This window comes from Stegostoma tigrinum, chromosome 2 (assembly GCF_030684315.1).
Source record: "Stegostoma tigrinum isolate sSteTig4 chromosome 2, sSteTig4.hap1, whole genome shotgun sequence".
Taxonomy (NCBI): Eukaryota; Metazoa; Chordata; class Chondrichthyes; order Orectolobiformes; family Stegostomatidae; genus Stegostoma; species Stegostoma tigrinum.
Window position 1 is genome coordinate 115,392,447 of NC_081355.1, and position 21,650 is coordinate 115,414,096.

Consider the following 21,650-nt stretch of genomic DNA (forward strand, 5'->3'; position numbering starts at 1 on the left):
GATTTTTCTTTCTCCTGCTTTAATGGAGAAGTAATGCAATGCAACGTAAGAACATCCTTCATCTCTCATCTGCCCTTTCTGATTGTTCCTGATTTATTTTTAATATTCTTTTCCATGTAATGTCCATTCAAAACAAGCATTTTTAAAGAATTAACTTCAGATTTGTTTTGTTACAGTAAACTGACTACCTTTATTTACCATTTAATCATATTAATTCAGCTATGTTATTTCCAAGTACTTCAAAACACTATAAGGTTAAAACAGCAAATATTTATGTCATTGTTACAGGTATCATTTCAGAACTGGAATGCTGGAGAGCCCAACCAGTTTCGTGGGATTGAGAATTGTGTTGAAGCAGGAACAGGTTATGAAATGCAATGGAATGACATACATTGTGAAGCATTACATGATTGGATTTGCAAGATTAGGAAAGGCAAGGATGAAAAACAAGTTCTCTCAGCTTGTATTATGTCATTTTGAATTACATCTAAGACTCAATTATAAATGATTAGAAATGTAATTGTTGAAAGCATGAGTTATGAAAGAGTTGTTGAATGCTTTAGCCTGGGCTTTACTGTTGTGAGTTTGCCTCCAGCAGGGTATTATCTCTCATAACTAAAGGACATATATTCCCTGTTTCTGATTTACCCTATTTTCTGATCTTTATTACAGCGTTGTTAGTGAGGGCTTGCTGCATGCAAATAGACTACCACGCTTCCTACATTACAATGATGGCTACTGTACACATTAAAATATACTTCATCAGTTGTAAAACAATTTGACATCACTGGTGATTGGCAATCCTCTCTCCTACATGGAAGAAGTGTAACATGACTTATGTTATGTGGGTTAATAACTGTAATAAAATATCAGAGTGGAAAATGAGTGCAAACTCTTTAAATTTTCTTATAATGAAATCACACTTAATAAGATATAGGCTTACATGTTAATTCTACTTGCGATAAAGATGACAGAAGAAATCATTCAAGGATAAGAGTTTTCCATTTGGTTCATTCTTCTAGGCATTAATTAATTGAATGGTATTTATACTGGGATTGTTCATGAGTGAAAGAACTGAAATTTTTAACAAATTTTCAGCAGTGAAGTTTTGTTAGGGTCTGTTTCCTTCCTAAGGTCACTTGAAATAGCACTTCTATTGCCATAGTGACTTATGAAGTGATGGCATTTGTATTTTATAAAGTATTAGCCTTTTAAATATCACAGCGTAAAGTAATATTGTGAGGAAAGCTTAGAACAGCTTAGTATTAATGATTTTCTATGGTTACAGCAACTAGTTTCTATCATTTGAGGAGTAGTTCTAGCTAATTATACATTCTAATGGTTACGTGTTCACACAGGCAGACAGTATTTGCTGTTGAAAATCAACATGCAGTAGGTCTTTCACTGCCACTCCAAATCAAGTCCTACTGCTTAAAGTGAATCTGGCAAATGCATAGCTGAGGGATTCTTTGCTGGAACAAGAATTCTAGTTTCTTGTTTTCAATAGGCAAAATAATTTCATGTAAGCGTAGTCTTTGTGCAATTTGGCAGTGACAGAAGGAGTGAAGGAGAAAATTCATGGCTGAGAAGTGACGAATGGAAAAAGAAAAACACTGATAGTCACGAAGAGGAAAATTAAGGACGAATGTATGCCAATGAAGAAAGAGGGATAGAGAGAGGTGTAATTTGACATTTAAAGATTAAGTATGCACATATCTGTAATCTATTAATTCTATAATCCGTTGTAATAAACAAGAAGATCCATCAAAAGACTATAAAGCTGTCAAAACAACAACATTTTTTGTTATTATCTGAGAAAATAAAATTATCACTATAATATTCTTGACTTATTATCTAATACCTTCAATTAATATCTAATAATAAATCATTTTGTTTCCATAGGACAACCTGTAAAGCCAGAACCCGTCAGTCCAGATTTACAGGGTGAGTCAACACTTCATCAAAATTTCTTTTAACTTTTACTGATAATTAAACTGCTTCTTAATTACTAAATCAAAGTAGTTAGAACTGGGTGGAATATCGTGGTGACACTTCTGGAACAAAACAAACCAAATTCTCATGTTGAACCTCTGTTATAGTCTATTTTGATGTTTGTGCCTACAATCTTTCCATTGTCAAACCTGCTCATATGCTTATCAATATGGCAAGCTCTCTCTCGGCTGCCTCCAATGCCAATATATCATTTCTTAGATAAGGGTACCAAAACTGTTCACAGTATTCCAAGTGCCATCTGATGACTGTCTTATATAGTTTTAGCAAAGTTTCTCTAATTTTATACAGGTGAAGGCCTTATAGAATAATCACTGGACTGCTAATCCAAAGAACCAGATAATGTTCAGGAGATCTGCGTTTGAATCTTGCCATGGCAGATGATGGAATTTGAATTCAATGCAAATTTAAAATTAAGAAACCACAAATCCTTTGCCGATTGTCAGGAAAAAAAATTAATTTGGTTCATTAATGTTCTTGAGGGAAGGGAAACTGTTCTTTCGGTTTTTAAACCACCATCCTTGCCTATTTGTTACTCCATGCCCACAGCAATGTGATTGACTCTCAACAATTAGGGAGGCACTAGATGCTGACCTAACCTGTGACACCCTTATCATGTGAATGAATTTAAGAAAAACTCTTTGAAACGAAGGTCAACATTCCATTTGCCTTTCCCATTACCTACTGAACCTGGATGCTAGTTTTTCATGACTCATAGATGAGGACTCCCAAGTCCCTCTTTTCTGTAGATTTCTGCAATCTTTTCCAACTTAAATATTATTCAACTCTTCTTTTTTTCCATGCTGAAGTGCATATCTCACATTTTGCCACATTGTACTTCATTTGTCGAGATTTTACCCATTCACTTAACCTGTCTATATCCTTCTGCAGACCAATGCATCATCCTCAGGATACAGCCTTCCATGAAATACTTTGCATTGATTACTGAAGTGGCATTAAGATATTTTCTATCCGACTTGTTCATTTAACTATATGCCTCTAGAGTAGGTGAGATGTGAACCCAAGCCTCCTGGTTTAGAGGTAGTGACACTGCCACTGAGCCACAAGAGTCCTACTGTTATGCAAGAACCTAGTAGTCTTGCACGAGAAACAACTGAAAACTTTTTGGGCTAGTGCCATTTGATGTAAGTCCGTTTTTAGGAGCAAGTAAATTTTTTTTCTCTCTATGTGGGATGTAGCCTTTGGTGGTTGGACTAGCATTTATTGCCCATCCCCAACTACTCCTCGAATTGAATGATTTATCAGGCCATGTCAGAGGAAGTCAAGAGCCAATCACATTGCAGTGAGTCGAGAGTCACATAAGAGACAGAACAGGCAGGGATGACAGATTTTCTTCTCAAAAAGGTGTTAGTGAACCAGGTAAGTCTTTACAACAATCAGTCCACAGTTGCCATTAGGTTGGCTTTAAATCCCAGATGTTTTTATTGAATTCAAATTTTGCCATCTTCCACAATGGGATTCAAATCGATGTTCCTGCACTATTAGCTTGGGATTCTTTATTACTGATCCAGCGACTTCACTACAACACCGCTGCCTTCCTGGATTGCCGCACAACAATGCTGACTCTGAAAAATTAATTTTAAAGGTGCACAGAATCATTGCCATAACATAAAATGACTGGTACAGACATTTTTAAAAAATAATTTATCTGTTTTTCTTGTTCATCTCTTTTCTTTTCTCCAAATGTTTTGTTTCCTGTACAAATATGTAATTTGTGGTTCCTGCTTTTGCTTCTTGGTTTACAGTGTTGTGTGTTTCAGTGATTCTTTTTGCTTTTCCTGCTCACAAATGCCCTTGTACATAGCACCGACTAATATGCAATGTCAATAACATTCCTTTCATCTGAGTGTTATGTAAACTTTCACAGTAACGTGAATTTTTAACACAGGCAGCACTGTAGATGGCTGGTTAGTTTATGGTGATTCACAGTACTACATTAACCATGAGGCAATGTCTTGGGATGATGCGAGGGCGTTCTGCAGGAAGGGATTTGGCGATCTTGCTATAATTAACAGTGCTTCTGAAAGATTGTTTTTATGGAAAAAGGTAAGGGAGATTTTGTTTGAAAATTTTTGTATTTGTTTCTTGTTTATTTGTATACTTACTTGAAATATATTACCCGGAAATTAATCTAAAATATCGTTGCAGATTTCGAAAGTTCCTCACACTCAATTTTTCATTGGCTTGCTTGTTGGTCTTGATAAAAGTATTAAGTAAGTGAATATTCAGATGATATTTTCTGCCTTTACCGTGCCATTTCATTCTTGGAGATTTTAGCTCTCTTTATTGTTTAATGTGTGTGTGTGCTTCCTAATATGATGCGGATACAAAGATCCCTGAAAGATCTTGTGCTCAATTCCCCAGTCTGGGATGAATTAGCTTTTTGTTGATGTTGGGTAGGACTTTCTCTGTAGCAGTAGATTTGAAGAACTTTATCCATGTTACCATGAAAATAGGGAAAATAAAACCATATAATCGATCTTCACAATTAAGAACGCTTTTAAATTCATTCTCGAGATGTAGTCATCACTGACAAGACCAGTGATAATGGGAACTGCAGATGCTGGAGAATCCAAGATAATAAAGTGTGAGGCTGGATGAACACAGCAGGCCCAGCAGCATCTCAGGAGCACAAAAGCTGACGTTTCGGGCCTGGACCCTTCATCAGAAAAAGACCAGTATTTGTTTCCTATTCCTACTTCTCCTGGAACTGAGAAACATGCTGGGTTATTTCAATGGGAAGCAAAGAGTCAACCACCTTTCTGTGGCCGAAAGTCACATACAGGCCAGACCAGTTAAGAATGGCAAATTTTCTTCATTAAAGAAGACCTCAATAAACATACTTAATCTCTGTGAAATCTTGAAGATAGGAAGTTAAACTGAGGTGCAATTTGGGTAACTACAGTCAGTCCCAGTGCTCCAGGTCAGTGAAGGGATTTAAAATTAGTCAAATCCTACTGCTTTTTGTGTAGTGGCTAAGCTACATCGTCACTGCATCAATGCACCTCTTGCAGTGTTATAAACAACGTAGACAAGGCACCTCCTTTTTAGATAAGCCAGACACTGTTTGCCCTCTCCAGCATGCTTCATTGAACCAGGGCAGATTCCCTAGCTTGATGGTAGAGTGCAGTACATGCCAGCCTGTAGGGCGTGATGTTGAAGTATATTCTGCTGCTGATGGTCCATGGTAATTCACAGATGCATAGTCCTTGAGTTGCTATATCTGATGTCTTTCCCATTCAGCATGGTTATGCAGCCACTCAAAACCAAGTAAGTATTTCAAATGTGAAGTTTGCTTGCCCATGTTAAACCTGATGCCATGAGACATCATGGGGTCTGGGACTGTACACCACTATGTCGCCACCTCTGCTGGGCTTGTCCAAATGAAGACGTTGAACACAAGAATACATAGATATGCTGTATTTCAAGCAACTGCTTTAGTATGAAATGGACAGAAAAATGATGTTTTCATGATAACAGAACTAGTAAGTTTGCTGTCTCTCAATCCCTGTCTCTCTCAGCCTCTCAAAAAGCATGTGATGAAGTAAATTCTCTAAGAACCCCAGAATATACAAGAACTTTGCTAATGCTAAGAGAACGGCTCACCAATTTAACAGATATGGTCGCAGGTTAAAATCTAACAATTCAAGGGCACACAGAACTTTTCACTGCACATTTTTTATTGGTTCCTTTTTTTACTATATACTCTTCCCTTTCAAAAGGTATGCCCGTATTTGCGTGTGCTTGATGTTATGTTTTATTATATTTATGATAGTAAATTATAAAATTCTTTTCTTTCAAGAACACCATGTAGTTGGCTCCTTAATTTTGAAATAGCACTTTATTTCTTTGAAATGGTATATGGCTATATCAAAGTCGATATTTTTAAAAAGCATATTTATTGTGGCCAAACGAGGGAGTTAAAATAAAAGGGAGCTGGTTCATTGCTTCTCAGCTGCTCAAAGCATCACCAATACTGAATTACAGTGTAGCTGCAGTATCCAGCTGTGCTTTCATGATAACTCTCAAGCAGCTTTTGTTATTGTCTTTCGGAAATCAAATGCAGGTCAAAGTTGACACAGTGTACCTCATTAAGGCAGTATAGGAGTTTAGCAATAAAAACTGTTGTTACTACCATCAATCATAGGAAATCGCCAATTGGATTATTGGATTTTAGGCTAATGTCACAATTGCAAATATCATTGGAACTGACGTTTTCAGCAAACGGATGGAATACATGGGTTTCAATTTAACCTCACAAGGAGAGTGAAAGTAATTGGAACCTCATTTAGAAGACTGCAAATACTTCAACTATTATAAGGTAGACTGGAGTAAATGGCTGATATTTTCCAAGATAGTGACACTATTGTCTTTGAAATGTTTTTCCAGATGGATAGACAATACCCCAGTGGATTATCTTGCCTGGGAGAATCATGAACCAAATTTTGCAAATAATGATGAGAACTGTGTTACCATGTACAGTCACTTGGGTAAGAAAATACCGTGCTTGATTTCAGACTTTACCATACACTTACTGGGCGTGGATGAAATATTTGTTTATGAGACAGTCAAATTCCATTGTTGAAATGCATGAGTATTTCAAGATACATTTTTTCCAACTTGGGAGCTGGAACAGTACCTGGAGAGCATGGACCAGTAGCGTTGTGTTACAGCAGAGGGCTAGACTAATTGGGTTATGTTGGTGTGAGTGGGAGTGTAAGAAAGCATTTGTAAAGGGGAAGAAGGTTATCAGAGAAGGCCTGTGGGATGTGTACCCTTATTAGCCATGACAAAGAATGTAAGAGCTGGGAGCTTATGCTGAAAAATGATGAAAATGCTGAAAAAAGTGTTCAATTCTAGACACCATTCTCTTGAGAAGATATAAAGGAGTTTTATGCATGTGTTGTCAGGACTGGAGAATATTCGTAATAACAAGAGTTTGTATAGTCTGGAGTTTTTTTTTGAAACAGAGGAGATTGAGGAGAGATTTCATTGAAGTATATAAAATGGTGACATGCTACATGGGACTGGCCAAACAAACCTATCAGCATCATTATAGAGAGGTGACTGAGATAGGCAGGACATCTGTTTTGGGGCCTGAATGTACATCTTACCAAAGTTGCAGCCGAATGGACATGCTGGAAAGTGGAAAGAAGATGGGCTGGCAAAGGATATTTCAGGAGGTTCGTCATCCACTTGGGCTGGAGCGAAATAGATCGTGATGGATCAGGACTGAAGAGGAAATCTTACTGCCTATTATACCATGCTAGACTGGGAATTTTAGTCAAAGTAAGTACAGATAAACCAGATAAGAAAAATGCATTCACTTTTTTGAGAGCCGCATTACCAGAAGGTACAGGTTGAGGTTGAGAAGTTAGAGGGGTTTTGAGGAGATAATGGTGGGCAGTCTGGAATTCTGTGCCAAAAGGGCTGGTAGAAGTAGACACTCTCATGACATTTTTAAAAAAATAACTTGGATTTTCACTATACGTGACATAGCCTACAAGGTTATGGACCAAGAGCTAGAAAGTGGCATTAGGCTATGTGATGACCAGTGCAGATTTCTATGACTTAAAGAGGGCAAAAAGATCATCAACAGGGAAAAGAAAATGGGTTGGAAGTCTTCTGAAGACAACTGTGAGCTTCATGAATAAGGATATTTAATACAATAGCAGCAACGTTACGTTGAATTGTTTTAAAATTGTTGCTAGGTCATAACTCGAATATTGTGTCCAGCTCTGGTTGTCACATCTAAGAATATACAAGACATAAGAATTGGAGACCAAGGAATTGGGACAAGTGCAAGATATTGGGATTAGCGTAACTTTAATGGTAGTTACTTTGGTGCAGACTCGATGGGCCTAAGGGCCTTTTCTGCACAGTATGACTCTGTGACTCTATGACAAAACAGCTCAGTGCCTTCTATATTATTAATACAATTGTGGCTGATCATCTGACTTAACACTACTTGCCTGCCAACTCCCTATAGACCTTGATTTGATGAGGAGTCAAAGATCTATCTCAGGCTTATATATAAGCATCATTAAGGAAGAACATGAGGGGCCTTAGTTACAAGGATAGGTTCAGGAAAGCTTAAAATCGATCCTAAGGTGGATGGGAGATTGATTCAGGTGTACAACATAATGTAGAGCAGTAGACAAAGATAAACTGGTTCCATTAGCTGATAGCACAAGCATGAGACGACGACATTTTAAGGTTTTAGGCAAAAGGTGAAGGGGTGATGGTGGAAGAACAATTTTTTAATGCAGCAAGTATTAAAAACACAGAACTCACTCCATTCAATCATGGTAGATGCAGAGATGATTAATAGCTTTAAAAAATTGATTAGGCACTTGTGGGAAATAAACCTTGAGGATTAGATGAGAGAATGGTGAAGAAGGAATGACTGGTTTGCTGTACGGGGAGTTTGCAAGGACTTGAGGGAGCCTATGACATTCTTCTGTGGCATATTGACTTTATAACTCTTTGTGAAAGAAAGTTGTCAATGAAAACATGAACATAATCCAAATGACTCATTGAATCTTTGAACACATCATGATCTTGATGGCCATGAGTGGGAGAAAAAAATAAATACTATCATACTTCACTTCAGTATTCGAGTTCAAGAACAACAAACCTGTTGATGAAAGTACATTTTGGTCCTAAGTGTAAAAGTGCCCCTTACTTTTCGTTTTCAAGGTTTCTGGAATGACATGAATTGTGGGCATCCATTCCCTTTCATATGTGAAAGAAGTAACAGTTCAATCAACACTACATTTGCTCCCACTGAAGCTCCTGGCCCAGGAGGATGCACTCAAGACTGGATTCCATTTGGAAGGAAGGTATTTGATTACAAAACTGTGAAGATTTAAGTAGCCATTTGGTGGGTCACTGATGAAATACAGCAAGCTTCACTTACTCCAACTCTTCATTACCTGGGGAAGGAGAGATGCACAATAAATCCTGCCCTTGCTAGTGACCTCCAAATACCAAATATCAGTGGAAGAGAAAAGTAAGAAAGTTGCAGAAAGAAGTTGTGGACGTATAAGAGGAATGAACACCTGATAAGCCTTTAATACTGTTTTGGGCACTCTGATTTGCTGAGGATCCATTTGTTAGTCACTGTGAGAACATGCGGATTCTGAGGCTAAATTTTTAAATCAAAGTGAGCAGGGTGCATCATGATGTCACTTTTTTGTGATGATAAGTGAGAGGACAAATCAGTTTGTGCTGTGGGTGAGTATCAGCTTCATTCTAATATCTACAGACTGTATTCAGATCTCACACGTGCATCATTTAAGCTCTGACCTCAGTTATTCATCAGACATACAAGGCTGGATTTTCTCTAAACTGCAGGACCCTGAGTTGTGTTTTGAGCCCTGATATACTGGGACCCAGACCAGTGGAAAAATATTCCTACTGGAAGCCTCCTACTTGTCCACCTCTGGGCTTGTTGTCCAATTAAGGATTGGGGAGATGAGCAGGTTGGAGACAGACTCAATGCTGCTGGCCGAAATCCAAAGGACCAGCAGATCAAAAATTCTCAGGAGTCATACCAAGAGAGGGGGCTCTGCTGAAACAGGCCAGGAATCTTCAAATTGTTTCAACGTGAAGGTACTGTGGTTAGTCCATGGGGAGAAAGCTGGAATCTAGAATCGTGTTCAAATGGTTTGGAAGGAAAACCCCTCCTGTCAATAGACACCAGCTAAGACTAAAATGTTTAATCATCATAGAGTCATAGAATTGCTGCAGTGTGAAAGCAGGCCATTCAGCCGATTGAGTCCACACGGCCCCTCTGAAAAGCAGCCCACCCAGACCGACGCCCCTATCCTAACCTGTAACCCTGCATTTCCTATGGCTAATCCACCTAGCCTGCACATCACTGGACACTACAAGGCAATTTTTAGCATGGCCAATCCACCAAATGTCCACACCTTTGAACTGTGGGAGGAAACCAGTGCACTTCAAAGAAGTCCATGCAGACTTGGAGAGAATGTGCAAACTCCACAATTTTGGCTTTTTTTTGTTGGCTTCCAGCCTCCAGCTCTGATAGCTCCATGGCCTGATGGTGTAAATATGTTGCCATTCAGCTGGCAACTTCTGCAAAAAGCAAACTGATAGAGATGGTGCAAACTAGCTCTTAATTGGGGCTTAATAATGCAAATTGACTGTTTTCTTCTGTGGACTGGGCAGCTAAGAATGGTCCCTGATATTTGGAATGTACTAGGGAACTTTCCTACTATGGTTTTGCCATTTTTGCACTTACCCTGCCTCCGAGCCCACTACCTTGGGACCAAGAAAATGCCTCATATAAAATGGATGTGTGACTATAGATGAATCTAGGAACTTAGAACTTGAGTCTGTTTGTTGTGTTATCAATAATGCCAATCAGAATCAAGTATAATATTAAGCTTTTTATTTTTGTTATATGATCTTGAGATCTGAGCAACACTGACAAGGTAGCATTAATTACTCGTCTGGAACTGCCCATGTTGGTGAGCAGCATTCTTGAAACGTTGCAGCCAATCTGGTGTGAGTACTCAAAAAGTGCGAAGTCTGCAGTAGATGAGTTCAACTGAATAGCTTATTAGGCCATTTTAGAGGACAGTATGGAGTCAACCACATTGCTGCAGATATGGAATAATGCGTAGGTCAGACTTTAAGGATGATGAATTTCCTTTTGTAAAAGGCTTTAGTGAACCAGATGCCTCTTTATTGCAACACAGTAATTTTATGGTAACCATTACCAAGAGTGGCTTTTATTCTGGATTTAATAAATTGAATCTCACTTCTCCATTTGGTCTGACGGTGTTTGAACTCACCTTTCAAACATTAGTTCAGGCTCTGGATTATTTATCCAATAACTATCATGTTGACTTGCTTGTTAAACATTTTGGGAAAATCATTAAGATGGTGAACTGAGGAATGACTGTTGATGCTGTGTGTGTGGACTTCCAAATTCTCTGCTTTTGACCACAAACTAGCAACATCTGCTGAAAATATATTTTAAATGATCCTGGGTGAGGACTCTGTCAGTTAACAAGCACAATGCATTCCACGAGGCAAATTAGAAAGGGTGGCAGATTTTCTCTCTAAAAGGCATTAGTGAATTACACGTTTTGTTTTTATCAACAACCTGGTGATCGCAGGATCATGATTAATGATTCCAGATCTATGACCTCATGATATTTAAATGTCTCCCAGCTGCAATGTTCCATGTTGAACTCCAATCTCTGGATAATTAGTCTGGGCCTTGAAATCACTAATGCAGTAATATAAGACTACACTACCATTATCGCTGTATACATATGCAGTGATCAATAACGTCACATTAAATGTATAACAGCCAAAACTCTCACTAGACAATTTTACTACCATTTGCACCAATTTCCTCATCTCTTCCTCCAAAGTTACAGCAGTGAGGGTTGAAGCCCTGGAGAAAGCGACCCAAATGGAATGTTTTTAAGGCCTGTGAATAAACTGCCTGCTGAAATATTAATCTAACTTAAAGTATTTGGGCAGTGATACATTTCAGCACTTAGGCATCCATCTAAATTATTGCTTCACTGCAATGATTTCATTAGTTGCAGAATTGATTGAGTGCTGTAATACTGATATAAGATTTATGCTGGAATTAATATCTACTTCAGAACACGTGTATCAAGACACAAAGATGTTAAGTGGTCTGTACAATCTAGCTTAAAGTTTCTGATTGAAATGGCCTAAATATTTGTTTTTAGATTATGCATTTAAGACCATGATACCATAAGAAGTAGAAAAAAGGAACAGGCCTTGAGCCTGCTCCACGATTCAATAGAAACATGGCTGGTCTGATAGTCCTCCTGTCCACTCCTGTGCCTTTTCCTCCTACCCCTTGATTTCCTCACTGATCAAGAATCTATCTATTTTAGCCTTAAATATACACAAGGACTCTTGTCCCCACAGCTCTCTTTGGCCAGGAGTTCCAAAGAGTCTCAATCCTCTAATAGAAGAAGTTCACTTTCATCTCGATCTTGAAACAACACCAATTTATTCTGAAACGATGCCGCCTGGTCCTAGATGCTTCCATGAGGGAAAACATTCTCTCAACATTTACCCTGTCAAGCCAGTTAAGAACCCTATATGTTTCACCTCTCATTCTCCTAAACTCCAGTGAGTAGAGTCCCTACCTGATTAGTCTTTTCTCAAAAGATAATCCATCCATACCAGAGATCATCCCAGTGAAACTTCCCTGAAATGCCTCCAATGAAATAATATGTTTCCTTAGATAAAGTGACCAAAACTGCTTACAGGACTCCAGATGTGGTCTCACCAGAACTTTGCACAGTTGTAGTGAAGCTTCCTCACTCCAATATAATATGCTCACTTTCTATATTTTATGTACAGGCACCCCTAAGCTCTTATGTGTTGCAACTTTCTGTGCCTTTTCTCCATTTAAATAATACTAGGTTCTTTTATTTTCCCTTCCAAAATTGACAATTTCACATTATACTCCATTTGCTAACTTTTTGTCCACTTACTTACCAATATCCCTCTGTAAATTGTTTGCATCCCCTTCACAACTATCCTTTCCACATATTTTTGTGTTATCTGAAAATTTGACTACAGTGCATTCGCTTCCTATCTCCAAGTCATTAGTATATGTAATGTTAACAGTTGCAGTCCCAGCACAGTTCCCTATAGAACCCCACTGGCTACAGGTTGCCAACCTGAAAAAGAGCCCATTATTCCCACTTGCTGTTTCCTGTCCATTGCAGAATAACTACCCAGTCAGGTACATCCATTACAATATGTCATAAAGAAAGACACATACCATTCTTTAGATAATGAGGTGTAGAACTGGATGAACACAGCAGGCCAAGCAGCATCAGAGGAGCAGGAAAGCTGACGTTTCGGGTCTAGACCCTTCGTGTTTTCTGAAGAAGGGTCTAGACCCTAAACATCAGCTTTCTCGCTCCTCTGATGCTGCTTGGCCTGCTGTGTTCGTCCAGCTCTATACCTTGTTATCTCAGATTCTCCAGCATCAGCAGTTCCTACTATCTCTGATATTATCTCAGGTTATGTTTTGTGCTGTGAGAAGCAGAGTTTAATTCCAGTCACTAGTTATACTTTCTTTTTGCAAGCTCTAGGCTATGCTATCATTTATCCAGACATTATGACAATAAAAGTTCTTCTTCAGTTTGTAGGAGGGGCAAGGTCTGCTTATGTGAAACTGAACTTGAGAAATTCTTCAGGATAAGGAGCAACAATGTTTTTGATCACTCTGCCAATTGTTAGGACAAATATTTGCTCTGTAGCTTTGTAGCTTTATCTCATTGAGGAAAATCAGAGGACAACCGCAAAGCTATTGTGCTTAAAATTCTGCCTTTTAAACTTTAAACAATTGGTTGTTCAGGGAAATCCCAAGCTTTCTGAGCCAGTCAGGTATTTTGCTGAACACAGTGCAGTGCTGAAACCAGCTCAAAAGCAATAATAATAAAGCTACTCAATGGTTTTACTTTTACAAGTTTACTAGAAATCTACCCAACAAAAAATAAACTCTAAAAACAAGTTATATAGTTAAATTTATACTTGTACCGAAACGTAGTTTTGTGTCTGCCTTCCATTCTTCACCTCACATTTAATATTAAGAACAAAAATTAATACATACATGCCTGCATAATATCTGACTTGGTTAAAGGAATATTAAAACTGAAATTTTTGAAATGAATAATTAGTTTCCCATCCCTAGCTAGGTTAGATATATTGCAGGTGTTGTGAGGCCACGGTATTATGAAAGTATCTTCTCTAGTTGCTGTCGCATAATGAGGCATAATCTCATTAGTGACTTTGATCCCTGTGTATAATGAATTTTCTCACTGCAAAATAAAATTTAAATTGCCCTGACAAACTGCAGAATAACTGGGTAAAACAAAACAAAAGTGTGAACAAACCATGAAAACATGTGGGAAAGTTTTGGGATCTTCCATTCTCAGGGTCAATTTTCAGATCATCAAAAGGCAATCATTTATAGGAAATATACGAGCAGCTTCCAGCTTTTTAAATAAGATTTCACTTATGTTGTAGAAAAGAATGATAGGCCACCCATATTTTTGTCCTTCAACAACTCTCAATTCTCTACAAAGCATGAATCCATTCAATAAACTGAACATTTGGAGGGATAACACATGATAAGATGCAAATGAATGCAGGCCCTGTTTCTTCAAACAAAATCCAGGAACTTCAGTGAGGAGGCATATTCATTATGCGAGATGTTGGGAGCTCTAAAGCAACTGAGGAAAGTTAAGTAGCAGTGGTAAAGGAGCAACCTCTGTGTCATCTTTAATCTTGCTCCCCACATTGAAACATCCTTGGCTTCCTATTTTATAAATGTCACAACAGTCAGTGATTCTCCGAACTTTCCTGTTCCTCCTAACCTCTAATATCCTACATAGTCTTCTGCATTATTGTATTGTTATATGTAGAAATCAGAAATTATTATGACTCTCATACATTCTTCTCTGGAAACAATAGAATTTGATTACGTTCTCCCTCTTACATTCCCCTCAACTCCACAGACTTAAAAAAAACGCAAGTTTAGCATCGCTTTACCACTGTTACTTAATTTTCCTCAATTGCTTTAGAGCTCCCTTCATCTCACATGATGAATATGCCTCCTCACTGAAGTTCCTGGATTTTGTTTGAAGAAACAGGACCTGCCAGAAATCACAATAATGAGTTACCAATTCAATGCAAATCATCAATGTTATTCAGCAATGAACCTGATTTCTCATGCGATTTTGCCAAACATTTCTAAAAAATTACTTTGAGCTATACAGTCTAATAATTTGCGCATTGTTCTTTTTTAGTGCTTCAAGTTTTACGGTGAAGAAGAAGCACAGCAATTGGCTTGGAACGATGCGAGAGATATTTGCATTAAAAAAGGGGGAAACCTAGCAACAATTCAAAATGCTAAAGAACAAGGTATGCAATAGAATACAGAGGGCTGGACTTTACAACCCCCTTAGTTCACAACCTGCTGCAGCTAAAATGTCAGGGGTAATGAGGAACAAGCCCAGGATTCTGATGATCACTCCAACGTGATTCAATGGTAAGAGTAGAATTAATTGCTTTAAGGTAACACTTCTGCCCCTCCTCAGGAGGAAGGTCCACCTTTGAATGGCCCCAGCCATTCTGAGTGACCACCTGTTCTGTAGTGCCAGTAACACTAAATGTAGCAAATGATGGGCCCACAATCATTTCCACCCAAACAAAAAGCTCAGGTCAATCCAAGTTTGGGGGATTCTCAGTGAGGGCGGGCAGGTTCAAGGTGCTGAGAGGGCTCAAGGGTTTTCTAACAGAGTGCACCAAACATGGGGTACCTCTTCCTCTTTACCTAACACCAGCTTGTTCTGCTCTTGGTGCCAGGCTTCCTGCACATTATAGGTTTGTCCCATCAGCATCTACACACAAATATGAGTCAATTACAGAAAGCAGTGGTGGGATGAGGCCCTTAATTGGTCATTAATTTGATACTCCAGGGCTTCAATGGGCGTGTAGATGGATGAGCCACCTGTCATCTCTCTGCGCATTGTAACATTTCTGATGGCTTGGGCACTGTCAGAAAACAGTGATGGTGGACAGGGCCCCTTCTGAATTTTACATGGCTCCAGATAAAATCCAGCCCATACAGTCATTTACTATTGAGAAATAGGCCATTTAGCCCATTGATTTAATTCCTTTCCTCCAACTTCGTAGCCCTTTAAACTGAACTCCTGGAAATGCCCAATGAGTTTAATTTGGAAACCATGAATCATTTTCCCTTCCACCACATTCATGGGCAGCAAGTTCCTGGTCATTACCACGTTCCTTACACAAATGTTCTTCCTTGCACTTCCCCTGCATCCCTTCATAAAATCTTATATCTATGTCCCCTTGTCTTTCAGATCCCATCAGATAATGGGAAAAGATTTCCTTTATCTACTTTATCTAAATCTGTCATAACCTTGTAAACATTTTGCAAATCTTCTCTCAATCCCCTTTGCTACAACAAAATTATTCCAGCTTTTTCAACTTAAACTTGTAATTAAAAACCCCATTCCGTAATAATTCTGATAAATCTCCTTTACATCTTCTCAAAGGCCCTTGCCCTCTTCCTAAAGTTAGGTCACCAGAACTGAACACTATATCCCAATGTAGCCTGCAGAGGTTTTATGAGTGTTCAGTCTAAGATCCCTGCTTTTGCATTCAATGCCTCTTTTTGTGATGCACAAAATTCTATGTGCTTCATTAAATGTTTTCTCAATATCTCCTGACAACAACAAACATTTATGCACGTACACCCCCAGGTCTGCCTGCTCCTGTGCCCTCTATAGAATTCTGCTATTAAAATACTGTCTCTCCCTGTCCCTCCTGCCAAAATGCATCTTTTCTCTCTTTTTTATATTCAGCCCCATCTGCCACTTGTCTACCCATTCTGCCCTGTGTTCTGTTGCAATTAATGAGTATCATCTTCATTTCTTGCAACTGTTGTAAATTTGGTTTAATAAGTAAATCTAATTCCTTAGATTTTCCTACCCTTGATGGAGGTGGAAGCAAACACGATCAATTATTTCAAAGTAAGTTGTTTAGAAATCCTGAAGGTGATAACTTTGAAGGGACAATGGGTTTGATTTCGGAGAATGGAAATGATGGAATTGTTCCATGGGTAACGGGTATGTACTCGATGGGCCAAATAGCCTGTCGTTTTTAAGATGTCTCATTTGCCAGACCAGGTGACCTATCTATTCAAAACATAGCCAACCAGTCCAGTGCTTACTGCTTCTCAATTCTCTCCTCATTAACTATTTTCATGCCAGTAGAAGAATTTAGGGTTCACATTATATTTACTGACAATCTATTCTCATATTCTCTGTTTTCAGCCAAATCTTCCTCTCTGCTTCCTCTCTCAAGTTATTGGATTTGGCTAGTTTTTGTTTGAACAAATCAACCTGAAATGCATCACGTTTTAGTTTTATCAGTCTGTCTCTAACCTGGTTGGCCAAAGCTTTGGTTTCCCTCTGCTTTCAACCTTGTTAAAAGGTGCTATACTTGATGCATCTCCTCTTTAAAGATTATCCGTTGCACTCAATGATAATTGCGGATAATAATGTGACAAGTTTGGAGCTTCTCCTTGCTCACAGGCTTCCATTAATGAATCTACTTTCATTATGGAGGCATTTTCACATCATTTAGAAGCAAGAGTATTTCAGCAATGAACACCAGCCAACATGAAAATTATCTCATGATTTGTTATTTAATATATAAATTTAATAACTAGGTGATTGAAGTTTTTATCTCTAGCAAGTATAAATCTTTCCTTAAATTTTTAGAAGATTTTGTACAGAAATTAATTATGATAGAAATACAGCTTTGAAGGAAATACGCAAACCTGAATAGCAATTTGCTTGAAAATCACAAAATAAATGGCAGATAATGTAAATTAATGAGAAATGTAAAAGATTACAATAAAATAATTGTTCCAGTAAGATACACAAGTGTTTCAACTTCTAAACGGAAAACCCTCCAGTCATCAAGGGGTTGATAATGGGTTGAGGGTGTAAACTTCTGATTAGCATCAAAATAATGGAGAGGAAAGTCTAGGAGGAATATTTTCTATACAAAGTATTGTTTTATCAGGGGAATGTCTTCCAGGAAAATGGTGAACCAGAAATTATAGTTTTTAAAAGCAAATAGTTGGAAAAGGAGAAATGTGAAAGAAGATGAGGTAACTCAGCAAAATGAAACAAACCAAATTGTTCTTTTAAGGAACCAGAACAGTTGTGATCCGCCAAGTGGGTTCCTTCTGCACATATTCATAGCTCAAATTTTCATTCCAAGTTCCACAAGTGAGATCTTCTTGAAAATTAGTTGATTTATTATATGCATGCTGGAGGTGCTTTTATTGCTAACAGCAAATTTGGGATTGGTCTGAAAATCAGTGCAAGGCATTTTTCTATGTTAAAGGCTTTATAATAATTGCAAATATTAATTTTTTCGGTGCTGACTGTCCATATTCTCAAGTTTAAATCTGTTTTCCTCTGCAGCATTTATTACCATGAAGTTGGAAGGTTTTCCTGTGAATGTTTGGATTGGATTAAATGATATTAATAAAGAGAGTAGATATCTGTGGACTGATGGAAGAGGAGTAAAGTATACTAACTGGGCCAAGGGTTTTCCGACTGGACAAAGGCATACCTATGATGATCCGGTAAGTACTAAATACACCCAACATTCTCTGCATTATTCTCCAGCCTCTTGAGTGGAGGCCATAGGTCCAAAGAAACAGAAACAGAAGGTAACTTGAAGAGAAGTGTTTAAAACCAGAACACAACTTGCATTAATAGTATTGGTCAGTTAAAAGTTTAACTATGGATGTGGTGAATTTTCTTGCAAAACACTTGAGAAGTTAATTTGATGTGGAATTAGGGATCATTAGACCACTTGTTTCTTGCCCCAGGATCATTTGCATGGATCAGATGGATGTTCACACCATGAAGGCCAGGAACTAGGCCACTGGCCTCAAGTGAATGAGAATGGTGGCACTGTAATGAGGATTCATTGGAGTGGGATTGTCAGCATTGAAAGAAATCAGACACAAAAGAATTAATTTGTTCTTTGACAATGTCCATTCTGTATTCAACTAAGGGGTTGTTTAGCTTAGTTGGCTCCATGGTTGGTTGTGATGCAGGGTGATGCCAACACTGCAGGTTCAATTCCCTCACTGCTGAGGTGACAATAAAGGACTCTCCTTCCTGAACCTATGTCCTGTCCTGAGGCTTGATAGCCCTCTGGTTAAACCGGTCATCTCTCTGCAAAGAGGGAGCAGCCCTAAGGTCTGATAAAACAATGGTAACTTTACCTTATTGCAGCTGCAATTCTTTGTATTGCAATTGCATTCAGGGGCAAAGCCTTAAACACCTGTTTCCTTGGACACTGCATGAGTCCCTTGTATACTGGAGAAGAGTAATACTACTGTGGGCATTACAACGTTGAATGTGGCTTTTGCATTTGCAACTAATCACCCATTTGTAGGAAACACATTTCAGATAACTGCTTCTTGCAAGTGATCTTCACCAGCAGGAGTGAAAAATTAGAACATTAATCTTTAATATCTGACAACTTCACTTTTTTTTTACCTTGTTATGTTTCTTCAGCACCAGCACCTACTGTCTCCCAAAACTGTTTTTGAATGTCATTATGAACATAACGAACATAGAAAATAAGAGCAAGAACAAATCATTTGGTTCCTCACACCTGCCTCACATTTGTTACATTAGGTTTCTCTAATACTTTATTTTGTGTTAAAAAAAAGTCTGTATGAGTAATAAGGTGTTGTTTAACATTTAGTCCCTTATTCCATCTGTGATGCTCCCAGGGCACATTATTAGTTATGTTTTGTCTGACATTCATGGCTTAATTATGAACTTTCATTTGTAACTTTGAAGATGTGCTGGTCTCCTATTCATCCCTGACATTTGCTTTGTTTTTATTATATGGGCAACTGACTGTGTCGCTGTGAGTGTGGATACAAAGAAAGATGTTGGATCTTGGAAAGATGACTATTGTGACTTTAAAAGAGGCTTTATCTGCCAAAAGTACAAAGGTGAGCATTGGGTTGCTGTTTGTTTGACATTTCAGGACATGTTATTAATAATTTCAATTGGCTCAATTTTATCATACATTGGCTAAGTGTCAGTTATGGTAAGATCCATAGAGGATTTCTGCCCATCGACCTGGTGAGATTTCTCAAACTATTCTCTGCAAACCTCCTCATTATCTATAAGCCCTACCTGTATACACCCCACCTGTCCTATCTTCCCTCTCACCAGAGACGGAAGTACTTGTTATTTCTGGGAACTGATTGGATTCATGGAGCTACACTATTTCTGAAGGCTAATGTGTACCAGGTCAAACATTGGTACCCAGGAGATGTCTTTCACTGCGCACATAGTACGGGGAAATCAAACCCAAATGATCCTCAGGGTATTTCGTTGGCACAACCAGCACTTGATTACAAATTCAAGGCCATATTCAGATGTTTATTGATATTTACAAACTGATGCACTGAGTTATCCTATCCTTATTGTCATTCATCTTAGAAACATGTTTAAAGGATGCTAGTCCTGCCCCAATGCACACCGTAGCCCAACATCTTTCATTATTCAACTTAGAACCACCACATACTGGAAAACCTTCAAACGGCTGAAAGCACTAACTATTATTTGGTAACAGCAAAAGGAAACAAAATGTTAAAAGCTGCATTTGTTTTTGAGAACATATAGGAATTATTTGCTTTTGAGCACCCACAACTTTACAGTCAATGAGTGATCACTGCACCCAGCTGTCACCCATGAGAACTCATTTGAGCCCATTCTGGCTGATTGTGATCGACACTCCACCACTTTATAGTGTTGAAGTTGACGTTCCTCCTGCTCAATGCCCTCATCTTCCTCCTCAGAACACTGCTGTTGCTCTCCTAGCATTTAACAGGTCATCAGATCCCCTCTTTGCTTGGTCCATTTGTTCAGAGCAGGACAAGTTATGATTGTGCTGTGCACTCTGCGCGGAGTCAACAATGACTTTGTTTGAAGAATACGCTGCATTGTATCTACTCTCAGCCTCACTCAGGGCAGGGGTGGTGTGGGTAGGGCACGGGGTTACATAATAGAGCCATCAGCTATGGTTGCAGAGGATAGTCCTTGTCTCCCAGTAATTATCCTTGTAAGGCCTTTGAAATGAAAGTTCTCATGGATGTGGGAACCAAGGCATCTTTTCCTTCTCTGTTCACAAAGTTAATAGTATTATCTTATGGTGTGCATACAGTCAATTACACATGCCACGTGAGGCAACCCTCCGGTGTTTCCAAAGCCTACAGGCCTGGTTACAGCCCTGACCTTGCCACAGGGAAATGAAGTGAAACAATATGGCCTGGCAGAAAGGGCAATGTTAACAGCCATGATATATTTGTGGGTGAAGGGCTCTAAGATCCCACACAAGGCCCAGCCTGGTAATCAAGGCGCCATCCCAAATCCTCCAATCCCTATATTCTGTTTATCCTATCCTATCCCATCGAACTTGTTAGTTCTGAGTTTCCACACTCGAATAAGAACAAAATATTCGGATTCTGGAAATCTGAAACAAACCCTGAAGGTACTGGAGAAACCCAACAGATTTGGCAGCATCTGTAGAGAGAGAAACAGAGATAACATTTTGAGTCCAGTAAAACACTTCTTCCTCTGTAAGCCCCACCTACATCACAGCATGCTGTTTCTAGTCCTCAGCAATGACTTGCCCACTTTCCTCCCACAGCATTGGTCCCTGATAACACCCCCTGAATCTGTAGTTTGACCAGCTCGAATAGACAGGCTCTGATGACTGACTTGTACCCCTTAGCGATTTCTGTGCAGCTTTCCATTTGATTTACCAAAACTCCCTGGAATGTTACACTGAACCTGCAGGACTGACCGTGATTTTATCCCCAGGCTCAAGTGACCCAGAGCCCCTGACTCTAAATGCTACAAGTGGCTGTCTAACCATTTCAAAGCCCATAGAAAGATATTGGATACTGACCTTGACTTACTGCAAGTGGACCCTTTGAA

At 38.7% G+C, this 21,650-nt stretch overlaps 1 protein-coding gene across 1 annotated transcript in view; it reads left to right on the forward strand.

Annotated features, from left to right (window-relative positions):
- The window catches only part of mrc1a (mannose receptor, C type 1a), a 137,214-nt gene that overhangs the window by 85,248 nt on the left and 30,316 nt on the right, over positions 1-21,650 (forward strand). Inside the window, exons 15-23 of the mRNA XM_059638721.1 lie at positions 289-433; positions 1,903-1,944; positions 3,920-4,077; positions 4,180-4,244; positions 6,421-6,521; positions 8,731-8,873; positions 14,880-14,994; positions 18,096-18,258; positions 19,548-19,654. Coding sequence (XP_059494704.1) covers positions 289-433; positions 1,903-1,944; positions 3,920-4,077; positions 4,180-4,244; positions 6,421-6,521; positions 8,731-8,873; positions 14,880-14,994; positions 18,096-18,258; positions 19,548-19,654 — 1,039 coding nt within the window. The remainder of the gene's footprint in view (positions 1-288; positions 434-1,902; positions 1,945-3,919; positions 4,078-4,179; positions 4,245-6,420; positions 6,522-8,730; positions 8,874-14,879; positions 14,995-18,095; positions 18,259-19,547; positions 19,655-21,650) is intronic.